The sequence below is a fragment of the Schistocerca serialis genome, chromosome 9 (genome assembly GCF_023864345.2).
Source record: "Schistocerca serialis cubense isolate TAMUIC-IGC-003099 chromosome 9, iqSchSeri2.2, whole genome shotgun sequence".
NCBI lineage: Eukaryota > Metazoa > Arthropoda > Insecta > Orthoptera > Acrididae > Schistocerca > Schistocerca serialis.
This window is the reverse complement of record NC_064646.1, coordinates 435672383-435689115: the sequence shown is the minus strand read 5'-3', so window position 1 is coordinate 435689115 and position 16733 is coordinate 435672383. Positions and strand designations below refer to the sequence as shown.

The following is a 16733-nucleotide window of genomic DNA, read 5'->3' as shown; positions in this document are numbered from 1 at the left end:
CGCCGCCCTCTAGCTCCCTCGACTGTTCACACCATTCGAAACGCCCGCCCAACTGAGACAGCTGTGCAAATGTCGCAGCTGTGTCAGGCCGATCCGGATGACTCCTTTAGGCTCCTAATCACAATGAATAAGCGCTGGATATATCACTACTACACCGAGGCGAAAAAGCGATGACCCGACCATCATAAGGTAAGGAGACGCTGAGAGTTTTTCGAATGGGTCAATTGGCTCTATGGGACTTACCATCTGAGGTCATCAGTCACCTAGACTTAGAACTACATAAACCTAACTAACCTAAGGACATCACACACATCCATGCCCTAGGCAGTATTCGAATCAGCGACCGTAGCAGCAGTGCGGTTCCGGACTGAAGCGCCTAGAACCGCTCGGCCACAGCGAGAGTTTCCCGAGACTCCCGAAAAGTAGAGATAAGATGATTGTTGGATTAACAGTGTTTTCCGTCGGTGCGTGGCAAAACACGATAATACACACTTAAACAAAACAAAAAGGCGCACCTCAAAGAAATCATCCGAATGGGACGGAAACAGGTATATGTGACGTACAACTACAGACAGATAAAAGATTACAATTTTAAAAATACTGGCAGATGTATTCCAGAGAAAGCGCTTCACAAATTGGGCAGACCAATAACGCGTTGGTCCATTTCTGGCCCTTACGCAGCTAGTTGTTCGGCTTGGCATTGATTGACAGAATTTTTCGAGGGGTACCGTGGCAAATTCTGTCCAATTGGCCCGTTAGATAGTCGAGTTAGTTGGATGGCCCAGCACATAATGCTCCAAACATTCTCATTTGGGAATGGTGGCCAAGGTAGGATTTTGCAAGCTCGAAGACAGGCGGTAGAAATTCTCGCCGTCTGCGGGCGGGCTTTATATTGCTAAAACTTAAACCCAAGATGGGTTACCATGTAGAGCAACAAAAACGGGCGTGAATATCGTCGACATACCGCTGTGATGTATGGAAGCCGCGGATGACAACCAAAAGTGTCCTGCTAAGAAAATAAATGGCACTGCAGATGCCTGCCGTTGTGGCCGAGCGGTTCTAGGCGCTTCCGTCTGGAACCACGCTTTCGCTACGGTCGCAGGTTCGAAGCCTGCCTCGGGCATGTGTGTGATATCCTTAGGTTAGTTAAGGTTTAAGTAGTTCTAAGTCTATGGGAATAATGACCTCAGTCCCATAGTGCTCAAGCCATTTGAACCATTCTGAGCACCGCAGACCATCACTCCAGAGTGTTGGACAGTATGGCGGGTGACACTCAGGTTGGTATCCCAACGCTCTCTGGGGAGTTCCCAGACACGTCTTCGACCTTTCAAAGTCATTGACTTGAGTAGAATTGTCTTTACTGAGTCCCGCTCCAAACTGAGCCCCGACGACCAGCTGAGACTTGTCAAGAAACGCCCCGGGATACCAATCTGACTATCGTCCGCCATACTGCCCAACAAACTTTAGTCATGGCCTGGGGTGCCATTCCACTTCGCGGCTGAACCCTTTGATTGTCATCCGCCGTACGCTTGCAGCATAGCGGTACGTCCATGATATTCTATGCCCTCTTCTGTCGCCCTTCATGACAAGATATCCTAGGCTTATATTTCAGCAAGATAATGCCCGCCCACACGGCGACAGTTTCTACTGCTTTCTCTTCGTGCTCGGCAAATCTTACCTTGTCTACCCAGGCCGCCGGGTCTCTTCTCAAATGAGAACGTCTGGAGCATTATAGGTAGAAGCCTCAAATCAGCACGGGATTTCGACGATCTAAAGCGCCAATTGAAGAGAATTTGGCACGATATTATTCAGGAGGACCCACAGGTGGACCAGTGCGTTACTGAATTGCTCAATTTGTGAAGCTCTTTCTCTGGAATACATCTTCCGATATTTCTGAAACTGTAATCATTTGTTCGTCTGTAATGTAAATCACATCTATTAATTTCCTTCCCATTCCATTCCGATACCTCTCTTGTGAGGGTAATACTTTTTTTTTTTAGAGTGTACATTTATTTGTTTGGAATCGGCTTTCGGGTTCTCAGGGCATCAGACCACCTGAAGGTGGCCTAAGAAGCCGCAAGCCGGGTTGTGACCAAGTAAACATAATTTTTCATATCATCAAGTGTAAACGATAATTAACTAAAACCCTCAGTTTCCAACAGGTGTTGATATACCTCCAGGCGGACAGCTGAAAACGTGTGCCCCGATCGGGACTCGAACCCAGGATTTCCTCCTTACATGCCAGACGCTCTATCCATCTAAGCCACCGAGGACACAGGTGAATAGCGCGACGGCAGGGACTTATCCCGTGCACGATTCCCGTGAGACCCACATTCCCAACTGTCCACAATCTACATACGTAATGTACCTAATAGATATTTGCCCATCCACTCATTACTCGCGCACACTAAGGTGTTGATTCCCGTAAGAGTTCGGGCAACCTGTGCGCATTCGCATAGACGAAGGTCAATGGCTGGGTAGCCTTTTAACTATATATATGAAGACAGTAACTGTTCTCGAAAGAGCAGATACAATTGATGACCGTGCTTCTCTAGAATAAAGAGAATTATCATTTATTCTAGAGAAATCTACTGACTAGGTTACGAGAGGCTGTCGAGACGAAGCGTCGTGAAAAGCTGTGCCAGTGCTGGTAGTAAGGGAGGGGGTGTTCCACAACAACGCCCCAATTCATTCTGTGCAAGACGCCAGTCATGCATATTACTTGTTTGTGCTACAAATTTTTGCCTCACCACCTGTATTTTCCTAACATGGCACAAACTTACTGCTCCGTCTTCCCTCGGATAAAGAAGTCACAGCGTAGCAGTCATTTTGAGAATGAGTAAAGAATGGTTTTAAGGTAGCACGTTTCCGGAAGAGCGAAAATGCAGACTTATAAAACCAAGGTCTTCACCAAGTCACCGATTCTTAGGAAAGGTATGTCGCATTGAAGGATAGATATGTAGAGAAAGAAAACATCGTCACAGCAACGCCTTTCGACGGAGTAATTAAAATTGCGTGACTATGACTCGTAGTAGAGTAATAGTGGCGTCAGTATGTCATGTCGTGGCCTTACGCACTGCCTTACTGTGGGCAGCCGGAGTGACTACTTGGAGAGGGTGAGCTTTTAGCAACCACCATTTAGTTTCAGGGCTAGGGAATATGACCTAACAGGGTTTTCGTTCACCACACTCTGTGCAGTTGTCAGAATCGTTTTCAGGAACACAGCTGTTCATATCCCCTTCACCTTTTAGGTGATTTGTCCAGACCTATTAAGCCGAAGCAGGATCGTTCGATTTCCATCGCCACGTTTCCTCTTCCCGAGCTCGCATTCCATTTCTAATGACCCCATTATCGACGGGACGTTAAAACCTAAGCTTCTTCCCTTTCTTTCTTTCAACAAGTGTCCTTAATAAAATCCAAAATCTCACGGATTGAGGTCATGTGACTCGTTCGATAGTGGTCCATCCGTCTGACGGGGACGTTGAGCTCGGTGGCTCTTTTGTGGTATTCGACAAGAGTACCCTAGATATTCTTTTCATCAGTAACAACACTTCAGAGTACGCACACCCATGGTAGACCTCCACAGTAAATACTTAGACTAGAGCCACAAGGTCTACACTTCATGAAGAAATTGTACGAAAACACGCAAAGAAACAAAAAAAAAAAAAAAGAATCTCCAGTTAGTCATCCCAATCTGCGAGTGCAGCACACGCTTTTGCAAATTTGCGGTGTGCATACTCATCAGATGACTTTTATTATATATGAATAGGATTGTATCACAAACAATCAAAAAGTTACAGAATTGCGTCGCCTTCAATGCAGCGTCCATTGAACCTAATGCAATTGCCCTAACGTCTTACTCATTCATGCAGGCAATTTTTTTAAGTCGTCCGAGGTCCGACTACAGTTTTAAATCGTTAATGATATTTATAATATCTATTCACCTAGACCAATAACGATTAAGTGCTCATCAAACAAATGCCAGTGATTTATCGACGATTAGTTCAGTCGTATTTAATTTTATGGTATTATACACTGAAGGACGTGGATAGTTTTACACCATGTAGCACGCGTCCGATATTTATCAAATTGTGAATATCTTCATCCAATAATGGATATTAAACGATAAAACTTTAATCCCATTCATAAGTAATGGCCGTCATCATCACAAGGTGTGACACCACTGACACTAATAAATCTTGTATTCATTGTAGCATGGAAGCAAAGAGCCTCCAAACGTCATCTTGAAGAATTTTGTACTATGCCTGAAATTCACGATATAATCATACAAACTGTCAACAGACGTCAGTACGATCGTGTTCTGCGAGGAAGATGGAATTCTGGTCAACTGACAATCATGCCAATAATGACGTCAGGTAACCTATTGAACAGTGTAGTGTATGCCGGGTAGTCCCACACCTGCAATCGCTGTGTATACAGGCACAGACGGTGCAGTACGCCACACAGAAGATGCCTACCAGACTCTGCGGTGGAAGGCCGTAGGAAGAATGGAAACAGGATACGTTCTGTTGTTTCTCGGATGTGGCGACATTTTATAGAGACTGAAGCTGTATCCCAAAAACCAGGACAGGGCCGACCACGTGTACTATCAGAAAGAGAGGACCGCTCTTTGGCCGTAAGGGCACGACGGTACCGCCTCAGTACTGCATGACAACAAGCATCTGACTGCAGTATGCATTGAACGTGTACCCATGGCTTCGGCAGAGTGGCCTTAATTGTCGGAGACCTGCTCTACGTTTACCTCTGACGCGTCTTCATAGAAGGCAACGTCTAGGGTGGAGTCTTCAACATGCCACCTGGACGGTCGACCGGTGGTCCAACGTTCTTTTCACAGATTTCGTCAGGAGCTTGGTTCTCGACAGATTCACATCTGAAGGAACACCGTTTCGAGACCCAAGCATTGTGGAAAGAGACCGATATCGAGAAGCATCCGTAGTGGTGTGTGCAAGGATTATGTTGACAGGTCGAGCGTCTCTTCATGAAGTGGTACGGGTGAATCGGCAAGGTTTAACTACTGTCAGGTATCGTGATGAGATCCTCGGACCTCATATGCGGTTGCTACGAAGTGCTGTGGACCCAGACTTCGTACTGATGGACGATAATGCTCGACCTCATAGAGCACGGGTGGATGATGTTTTCTTGAAAACAGAAGATGCTGCATGAATGGCATGGCCTGCTCACTCTCCCAATTTTGAATCCCATAGAACATGTCTGGAATGCACTAGGGAGACGGGTTCCATCACGTCATCATTCACCAACCATTCTCTAAGACTTGCGAGGAGTTCTGCAGGAAGAATGGGCGTTATCTCCTCTACATGAGATTGGTGACATCATTCGCAGTGTGCCCTGTTGTTTCCAAGCCTGTATTGCTGCCTGAGGGGTCACAGCCCATACTGAGGACATCAACCAGTTGTCAGAATGTGCGTACAACGTTTTTTTCTACCGCTATGCATGTTGCAGTTGTGTAAATTCTGTACTCTTTACGTTGTTTCTACTTTACTATCAAACGTTTGTAGTGTTTTGTGTGGCAAACTAAATGCAACTTTGCAAAATTTCCAATAGTCGCTTTAGTTTTGTACACCAGCGTACATGCTGAGAAATTTCGTGAAGACTGCTGGTTGGAGATTATTATGCAATTTTACGTCTCCCCATCGTATCCTAGACATGGTCTAGGGGAAAGGGTAGCCCAGTCAAGGACGTGTACATTTCTCTAGGCGTCAGTGGTGTTAACTGCAGTGCGTAGTGTTGCATTACTCTGCCTGGGGAACGTTACCTGCCAACAGTAAGCATGGCACATTCACAAATAATTCCATGTAGTAGAAGCAGTTGTCAAGCAGATATGATTTCAGTTTGTGTTTGAGACTAATTTTATAATGTATTTAAATTTTTACACTGTTGGGTAGGCGACCGAAGTTCTTATGGCTGAATACCTCATTTCTTTCTGTACCACATGAAAGATTAGTGGAAGGTAGTGAATGACGTTTCTCCTCATATCTCCTAATACTACATCCATACAGTTATAAAAATGGATGTACCCTGTATATGTATGTATTTTCTACATCTCCACCTGAACCACTGAACCGATTTCAACCAAACCTGGTGCACATGTCATTTACCGTCTGGAAATAATAACTTTGAGGGTAAGAACCACCCATCTATCCAAGCGGTGGGGGTGCAGGTGAAAAAGCATTGTATACTACGACGAGAGAATAGCTATCCAGTATTTGAGAATGAGAGCACTTAGGTACTTGCAACAAACTTTACACATAATTTCAAACCTATGCGAAACTTTTTCTCGCTGACACTTGCTACACAATTATGAAACGAAAAGAGATGAATCCATACTACATTTTTGTCGTTCATGCTGTAAAACTGCCATATGATTCATGACGTTTTTATTTATTACTTATTTACTACCAACTGTATTCGTGACACATTTTGCAAGTAGCATTCACATACACCACTGGACGTACAAGAGAAAGTACATCATTGTACACTTAGCTCAGAAGATATGGCGTCGTAAACACTGAATGCGAGAAAACTCCCGCATCTACATCTACATATATACTCCGCTAGCCACCAAGCGGTGTGTGGCGGAGGGCACAATTCGCGCCAAAGTCATATTTCCCCCCCTCTGTTCCACTCGCGGATCGCTCTCTGAACGCCTCAGTACGAGCTATTTCCCTTATCTCTGAATGGTGACCATTGTGCGATTTGAATGTTGGTGGTAACAATATATGCTCTACATCCTCGGTGAAGATCGGATTTCGGAATTTAGTAAGCAGCCCCTTCTGTTTAGCGCGCCGTCTATCTGCAAGTGTGTCCCACTTCAAACTTTCTATGAGATTTGTAACGCTCTCGCGATGGCTAAATGTACCAGGCACGAATCTTGCCGCTCTTCTTTGAACCCTCTCAATCTCTTGAATCAGGCCCAACCGGTAAGGGCCCATACAGACGAAAAATACTCCAAGACTGGACGAACTGATGTATTTAAGCTATTTCATTTGTTGAAGGACTGCATCGCTTCAGGATTCTACCAATAAACCGCAATGTAGAGTTCGCCTTACCCGTTACTTGTGTAATCTGATCATTCCATTTGGGGTCATTTCGAATAGTCACACCGAGATACTTGACGGACGTTACCGCTTCCAAAGACTGGGCATTTATTTTGTACTCGTACATTAATGGGGATTTTCGCCTTGTTATTCGCAGTAGGTTACACTTACTAATATTGAGAGATAACTGCCAGTCATTACACCACGCATTTATTTTCTGCAAATCCTCATTGATTTTTTCACAACTTTCGTGTGATACTACTTTCCTGTAGGCTACAGCATCATCGCAAACAGTCTAATGTTGCTATCAATACCATCAATCAGATCGTTTATGTAAATCGTAAAAAGCAGAAGACCTATTACGCTGCCCTGGGGCACACCTGAAGTTACGGTTGTTTCTGTTGAAGTCACCCCGTTCAGTACGACAGACTGCTCCCTGTCTGTTAGAAAACTTTCTATCCAACCGCACATGTCATCGGATAGTCCGTAGGCGCGCACTTTCGAAGTAAGCGACAGCGCGGAACTGAGTCGAACGCCTTTCGAAAGTCGAGAAATATGGCATCAACCTGGGAGCCGGTATCTAGAGCCTGTTGTATATCATGCACGAAGAGGGCCAGCTGTGTCTCGCATGACCGCTGTTTCCTAAAACCGTGCTGGTTTCTGCAGATGAGCTTCAAGGAGTCATCATGCACGACGTTTAGCTCTTTGCAGACAGTATCCGCATTTTCCTCTGCAAGTCCTTACAAAAATAGGTCATTGTATGATGTGTAGTTCAGGAGACATGACACGATAAACACTGAGATGCGTGACAAACTGCCATGCAAGCTCTTTTCAACTCGATAGTCAGCCTGGTTAGAGACATTGCTGCTACCTCAGATGGCGTATCTCTGTACTGCATTCCACACTTTGTGTACCTCCAAATCGTCTACAAAAGTAACGGTGTACTCTTCCCACTGTACTGTATATGCACGATAAGTGAAATTTCATTATTTGTTATCTTTCTATTTTAATTCCCATCAGCGTACAAAACTGGTCTGAGACGACGTTGGGTGTAGTACACTACTGGCCATTGAAATTGCTGCACCACGAAGATGACGTGCTACACACGCGAAATTTAACCGACAGGAACAAAGTGCTGTGATATGCAAATTATTAGCTTTTCAGAGCATTCACACAAGGTCGGCGCCGGTTGCGACACCTACAACGTGCTGACATGAGGAAAGTTTCCAACCGATTTCTCTTACACTAACAGCAGTTGACCGGCGTTGCCTGGTGAAACGTTGTTGTGATGCCTCGTGTAAGGAGGAGAAATGCGTACCATCACGTTTCCGACTTTGATAAAGGTCGGATTGTAACCTATCATGATTGCGGTTTCTCGTATCGCGACATTGCTGCTCCCGTTGGTCGAGATCCAATGACTGTTAGCAGAATTTGGAATCGGTGGGTTCAGGAGGGTAATACGGAACGCCATGTTGGATCCCAACGGCCGCATATCACTAGCAGTCGAGATGACAGGCATCTTATCCGCATGGCTGTAACGGATCGTGCAGCCACGTCTCGATCCCTGAGTCAACAGATGGAGACGTTTGCAAGACAACAACCATCTGCACGAACAGTTCGACGACGTTTGCTGCAGAATGGACTATCAGCTCGGAGACCATGGCTGCGGTTACCCTTGACGCTGCGTCACAGAGAGGCGCGCCTACGATGGTGTACTCAACGACGAACCTGGGTGCACGAATAGCAAAACGTTATTTTTTCGGATGAATCCAGGTTCTGTTTACAGTATCGTGATGGTCACATTCGTGTTTGGCGACATCGTGGTGAAAGTACATTGGAAGTGTGTATTCGTCATCGCCATACTGGCGTATCACCCGGCGTGATTGTATGGGGTGTCATTGGTTACACGTCTCGGTCACCTCTTGTTCGCATTGACGGCACTTTGAACAGTGGACGTTACATTCCAGATGTGTTACGATCCGTGGCTCTACCCTTCAAAAATGGCTCTGAGCACTATGGGACTTAACATCTATGGTCATCAGTCCCCTAGAACTTAGAACTACTTAAACCTAACTAACCTAAGGACATCACACAACACCCAGTCATCACGAGGCAGAGAAAATCCCTGACCCTGCTGGGAATCGAACCCGGGAACCCGGGCGCGGGAAGCGAGAACGCTACCGCACGACCACGAGCTGCGGACGCTCTACCCTTCATTCGATCCCTGCGAAACCCTAAATTTCAGCAGGATAATGCACGACCGCATGTTGCAGGTCCTGTGCGGGCCTTTCTGGATACAGAAAATGTTCGATTGCTGCCCTGGCCAGCACATTCTCCAGATCTCTCACCAATTGAAAACGTCTGGTCAGTGGTGGCCGAGCAACTAGCTCGTCACAATACGCCACTCACTACTCTTGATGAACTGTGGTATCGTGTTGAATCTGCATGGGCAGCTGTACCTGTACAAGCCATCCAAGCTCTGTTTGACACAAGGCCCAGGCGTTTCAAGGCCGTTATTACGGCCAGAGGTGGTTGTTCTGGGTACTGATTTCTCAGTATCTATGCACCGAAATTGCTTGAAAATGTAATCACATGTCAGTTCTAGTGTAATATATTTGTCCAATGAATACCCGTTTATCATCTGCATTTCTTCTTGGCGTAGCAATTTTAATGGCCAGTGGTGTAGTTAGTCAGAAATGATTAGCGAGGGACAGGGAAGGATGGAAGACAGTGTCAAAGCAGTGGAGAGGCTGTGTGGTGGGTGGAGGCCTGCAGGCAGGAGTGGTGTCGTGAAGACAGCTGCCGGCGCTCACCCTCGTCGTCGACGGCGTTGATGTCGGTGCCCTTGTGCTCGAGCAGCAGCGCCAGCGCCACGTCGTTGGAGGTGTAGGCGGCGTGGTGCAGCGCCGACCTCTCGCTGCAGTCGCGCCGGTTGGGCTCCGCCCCCGCCTCCAGCAGCGTGCTCACCACCTGTCGTGACGTCACACCCAGGATACACTTCCCGTCACTAAGCATTTACATCTACTTCTACGTGGTTTGCAATTCACACTTAAGTTCCTGGCAGAGGGTTCATCGAACCATTTTCATACTACTTCTCTACCATTCCACTCTCGAATGGCTCGTGGGAAAAAGGAACACCTAAATCTTTCCGTTCGGGCTCTGATTTCTATTATTTTTTTATGATGATCGTTTCTCCCTACGTAGGTGGGTGTCAACAAAAATATTTACGCATTCGGAAGAGAAAAGTAGTTGGTGATTGAAATTTCGTAAATAGATCTCACCGCAAAGAAAACGGCCTTTGTTTCAGTGACTACCACCCCAACTCGAGTATCATATCAGTGACACTCTCACCCCTATTGTGCGATAACACGCAGCCAGCTGCCTTTCTTTGCACAATTTCGATGTCCTCCGTCAATCCTACCTGGTAAGGATCCTATACCGAGCAGCAATATTCCAGCAGAGGACGGACAAGCGTAATGTTGGCTGTCTCTTTAGTGCCTTTGTCGCATCTTCTAAGTGTACTGCCAACAAAGCGCATTCTCTGTTTCGCCTTCCCCACAATATTATCTATGCGGTCTTTCCAATTTAAGATGGTCGTAATTGTAATTCCTAGGTATTTAGTCGAATTGACAGCCCTTAGATTTGTGAGATTTGTCTTATACCCAAAATTTATCGGATTTCTTTTAGTACCCATGTGGATGACCTCGCACTTTTCTTTGTTTAGTGATAATTGCCACTTTTCGCACCATACAGAAATTCTCTCTAGGCCATTTTGTAATTGGAACTGATCGTCTGATGATTTTACTAGACGGTAAATTACAGCGTCATCTGCAAACCATCTAAGGGGGCTGCTCAGATTATCACCTAGAACACTTATATAAATCAGGAACAGCAGAGGGCCTACGACACTACCTTGCGGAACTCCAGATATCACTTCTGTTCTACTCGATGATTTACCGTCTATCACAACTAACTTTGACCTCTCTGAGAGGAAATTAAGAATCCAGTCACACAACTGAGACGATAGTACTCCATATCCACGCAATTTGATCAATAGTCGCTTGTGAGAAATGGTATCAAAAGCCTTCTGGAAACCTAGGAATATGGAATCGATCTGAGATCCCATGTCGACAGCACTCATTACATCATGGGAATAAAGAGACAGCTGTGTTACAGAAGAATGATATTTTCTGAATCCATGTTGGTTATGTATCAATAAGTCATTTTCTTCAAGGTGATTCATAATGTTCGAGTACAGTATATGCTCTAAAATTCTACTGCAATTTGAGGTCAGTGATATGGGTTTGTAATTCAATGGGTTACTCCTGTTTCCTTTCTCGAATATTGGTGTGACCTGTGCTACTTTCCAGGCTTTAGGAACAGACCTTTCGTCAAGTGAGCGGTTGTATATGATTGCTAAGAAAGGCGCTATTGTGCCTGCATACTTTGAGAGGAATCTGACTGGTATACCGTCTGGACCGGAAGACTAGCCTTTCTTTAGTGATTTGAGTTGTTTCGCAACACCTAAGATATCTACTTTCACATCACTCATGCTAACAGCTGTTCTGGTTTCGAATTCTGGAATATTTTTTTCGTCTTCTTTCGTGAAGGAATTAAGGAAAACTGTATTTATTAACTCGCTTTAGTGGCATGGTCCTCTTAGAGATGGTATGGCCTTGCCTTCCTGCGACATTTGAACTGCTATAAATGTCTAGTCGTACAGTAAGCTACAGTATGATGTAAACCCTGAACCAAGGTGAAACTTGGCATTTTTCCATGTTTTACTAACATTTGCTAATGCGAGAGAAGTGATAATTACAAATTAAAATTCTAGGAATGACCAGGATGGAACCCATGATCTTTGAATTTGTAGTTTGGAGTTTTACCACTGAGTCTTTAACACGCAAAATGTGAAAGTAAAGCTTTCCTTAAGTGGCTATCTACAGCAATTAAATACATGGAAAAAACTGTTTTTGTGCCAACAACTGTACAATTTCATTTATTCTCTGCCAGTTTTCGATTCCAACTAAAACCGTCACAGGAGATAGTCCAAGGTACAAGACAAGAATAACACAAGTATGTGATTTCCAGCAATCTCGCAACAGGAAAGTAGGTCCAAAAAATGTTTAAGCATTTTAATACTATCATAATCTACATCAGTTGGTCAAAATACAGCTCTGTCAAATATGGCAACATCAAGTATGAAATGTGACTGATTACTACGATAATTGTTCAAAGTGTGGTAGCATATACACCATTACTCTTCAAACATTTTTTGCCCCCCTACCCCAGCTACACTTCTTCCATCTTCTCTTTTCACACTATGTCATCATTGTCATTCTCATTTTGTGACATGGTAATTCAAGAAGTTACCGGCTAAGGAGCGACTGTAAGTGGCTCACATTGTCTGTGTGATATTTTTACCTGCCCCAAGCCAAGACCTCAAGCAATCAGTGAAAGTACTACTAAATGGATCTTTATTTAACAAAAGCAGATAAAAATAACTGTGTGAGGGACAGTCTAGTGATATTTGTCGCGATCTGAAATTATTAATCTAAACTAACTAAGTCATTACATGTACGTATAACATACTGATTACATGTACATGTACATAATCAATATGCCAGTACAAAAATTACTTTGAACTAGATCCATAGCATGCAGATAACATGAGCTTCTATATTTTATAATTTGTTATGGCAAACATTACATATATAGCAATGCTTTAAAAATTTTTGGTACCTACTTTCATGTTGCAAGGTTGTAGGAAATCACATACTTGTGTTATTCTTGTCTTGTACCTTGCAGTATCTCATGTGACACTGTTAGTCGAAACCAAAACCGGTAGAGAACAGATAAAACTGTACAGCTGTTGCCACAAAAACGACTTTTTTAAAAAAAAGAAGTATAATTGTCAATGTGGTTTATGCAGTTGTGGGAGGAACTGTGGCAACTGTCTTCTGCCGGCCGGAGTGACCGAGCGGTTCTAGGCGCTACAGTCTGGAGCTGCGCGACCGCTACGGTCGCAGGTTCGAATCCTGCCTCGGGTATGGATGTGTGTGATGTCCTTAGGTTAGTTAGGTTTAAGTAGTTCTAAGTTCTAGGGGACTGATGACCTCAGAAGTTAAGTCCTATAGTACTCGGAGCCATCTGATCTGAGATTGGTCGGTGATGACCAAAACCAGTAACTTTGTATTGAAATTGTGTGTTACTGTGCAGACAATAACTTATTTTCGAAACAAGAGAACACGGTTTGTCTTCAGCTTGATCGAAGTGCTGTTCTTCCGAAAAAGCAATTTCTTGACAACAAGCTTGAAAGGTGCCTGTTTACTCACCACTCTTACTTCTGTACTATACGATTTCCCTTTTTGTGAATCGCCATGTTTATACGTATTTGCTCTACTATATGAGAACTTACTCTAATAATTTTCGGTCTATGGATACAAGTTCTTGAGCAACCTCTTTGCTTGATCATCGTGAAAAATCTTTCGCTAGTCTGTTTGCTTTCCACCAACAGTATTCATTCAAAGATGTTGGGACATGTGGCCATTCTCGTTTGCAAGTGGTATGCCAGTATTCTTGGTCAATTGTTGTTGGGACTTGGTATGGGAAAGCTGGAGAAGTAAGCTGTCTCTGTCTGGTGGATGGCCATACTGTTGAGCAGACATTACAATACTTACGGACAAGGCATCAGTTGAGACCAACACAGTTTATTTACTGTGACTTGGCGAGATCAGTTCTGGACGCTGAGTTCCATTACCCCATGAGTAGGTATCAGATCATGTGCCTCGGCAAAGCTATCAGCCGCTCATAAGCTGCTATTACGAATGGATTGGATGCTGACTATTGCACCACGTATTGCTTTATATGACTCTGTGCTAGTATGTAATTCAAAGATGTTGACTTCTCTTGAAGTGTAAAGATTAGTTTTTCAAGAAACGGAGTCATATATTTCAGGCGATGTTGCTTTTAAATCATGAAGTCGTAGTTTGAAATACCCTATGACGCTGTAAACTTTTCTCCTTCTATTCATCAATAGTATACTGCTTGTTGAATTCATTTTGACGACTTAATTTTACCGAGAACCATACCACTTCTTGGCGTTATACTACGCAGTTGAAAGTACCATGCTGGCTGACCGCCATCTTGCTGTATAACGAAGGCTAACCACGTGAGTCCAAGTCACTTCGATAAATAGATATAACCTGCATACTGAGCCACGACTGAAAAATAATGATGATTAAAAATTCTCTGCATAATAATTAAGTTTCCGGCGCGGAGGAAAGGTAAATCATCATTTGCTGGACTTCTGACTGTTACTATGAGACATTCTGTTGTGTCGCCACACTGTTCTAGCACCTTGTTTTGTATGAAGGGAGATGGGATTTTTTACGTGTTCTGTCTACTAATGAACTATTTTCTGCACACTGAAGTTATGTGCACACAAACGAGGTGACTTGGCTCAATGCATAGTGGGTCACTACAAGCAGAATGCTTTCACATGCTTCCACATGTTTAAATGACTAGGCGCACTCATGAACCAGTAGTCTCATATGCTGCTTACAAATATTAGATATGCATTGAATTTATGATAATGTATGTTGTGTGATTAGTTTTTATTTATTTTACAAGTCGAATTTAGTTTCTAAGTTTGTTCTATTGACCATTAAGAAATATAGAATCTGGATATCATTAAAGTATGTGTGCTTTTTGTCACTACTTGTGAGATTAATTTATGCTTTTTCATACATATTTTCAATTTTTGGCGACATCTTCCATTATCTGAGACTGTATCTCTATGATACTTTAATATTTTCTATGGCAGAACTGCTGTAAAGACTTTCATTTTTGGCATACCATTCCAGGATATTACTTTCTTGTGAACTTTCTGATTCACTATTACTACAATCTATTGCCTCTAATGTTTACCATATCAGTTTGCATATTAAAATTTAAGGGGGAGATTTTACAGAATTAATCTTTCTTATGGGTGCTGATTTCTTTTAACCTCAAATTATTTCATTTAATTTGAACAACTGCACTACATTCATGTTTGACGCTTAACCTACTGAGAAGCTACATCCTTATCTATACTTTGGAGTTGCTTTTGATGAGATTTACTACATCATATGGGTGAAGTTCAATAAGACCAATTTGACTTTTATGTTTGGTCTGAATAGAGAATGCAAGCAGTTTGTGATCGTTTGTTGATGTTATGCTGGCAAATAAAGAGATACAGTGTAGGCAGTTAGCAAAAACTGGTGAAATCGGGACATGATTACAATTTTCTTTTGTTTAAATATAAGTAGACAGTCAACCTCATCTTTTATCTTTGGAGAATACAGCAATCTGTAATGTAATTTTATGGAGGATTAAATTTTGTGATTTTCAGTGTGAACTTGCCACTACTCCTTCCCCATTTTGGTAATTTATAGTGAAGTAGTGGCCATATAGAGCTGGTTGAGGAGGCATTTCTGGATGATGAAAGAATAATAAACAGGTTAAGTACAGCGTAATTTATCTGATTTATTTATTTACTTGTTTATTTGAAAAAAAGGTATTGGGACATTACAATTTAGCATCTGTATCAGGATCTGAAGTAATGTTGATACTGTTTGAATATATGGGGATATCCAGGCAGTGCTTTTCAAGAAAATTTTACAGTATAATTCCAAATATTTAATTTCTGCTGTAGTAATTTATTCAGTTTCAAATATTCTTCATGTCATGTATTTTCAGCTGCTTTTCTCATTCTGATGCTAGTGTATGACATTGAGAGGAAAGTTTGAACCAGAGTCTTCTTTGTCTTGATAATTCAGTGCTTTGTGGTGAGCTATTGGAGGCATTGTGGATTTCTTTCTTTTTTTTTCATTTGTATAAGAAGAGTGGGACTTGTGAAAACATTTGGTTAACTTGGTATCATGAGGGGTCACTTCGACAGCACTACTTGACTCTTGATGGTGTTACAATTCAGTGCTCGATAGAGAAGCCTGCAGTCAATGGGAGACCAGAAAGACACACTTTAAAAAAAAGTAGAAACTGGAAGAATCTAGGGTGAAGAAACATTATGATTTAGTTTAAAGTTAGGAACCTGTATCATTGTCATGAATGAAGAAGTCGTCTCTTAAGTGGTTCGGTCACCTGAGTCTGCTAGTATTAGTGATGGTTCAGCAGGTGCTTCTTCCACTTTTACTTTTTCAGGTTCTAAATGAACTGCATAACCTTTGTGCCTTTCAGGATATGAATGAACTGCATAATCTTTCTGCACCATTAGTAAATACTGTATTTGTGGTCATAATATGAATGGTTTATTATTTGAATTATTCAGAGAATTAAGGAATATAAGAGTAGTGCAAAAGAACAGAATGAGAAACTAACAGTTGATTTAAAGGATAATTCTAAAGAACTTAAAAGACTTAGTGGGAGATTGGAGGCTAGTGTGAAGGTACTTGATGAGGAACTGGGGATCAGTGACAAGGAACTGAGTAACTATGAGAGAAAATAGAAGCTAGTGCTAGGGAGTTATATAAGCGTTCAGAGGCAAATATTGCTGCATAACAGGGTAGATACATAAGTAAGAAAAAATGTGAGCCCATTAGTGAGAAAGTTGCACAGAAATTTGATGTACTGAGTATAAGCTAAGGGAAGGGTTGCATA

General features: G+C 42.8%; 1 protein-coding gene across 1 annotated transcript in view; it reads right to left on the bottom strand.

Annotated features, from left to right (window-relative positions):
- The window catches only part of LOC126419688 (transient receptor potential channel pyrexia-like), a 213010-nt gene that overhangs the window by 118135 nt on the left and 78142 nt on the right, over nucleotides 1-16733 (bottom strand). Inside the window, exon 4 of the mRNA XM_050086872.1 lies at nucleotides 9890-10046. Within this exon, the coding sequence (XP_049942829.1) occupies nucleotides 9890-10046 (157 nt within the window). The remainder of the gene's footprint in view (nucleotides 1-9889; nucleotides 10047-16733) is intronic.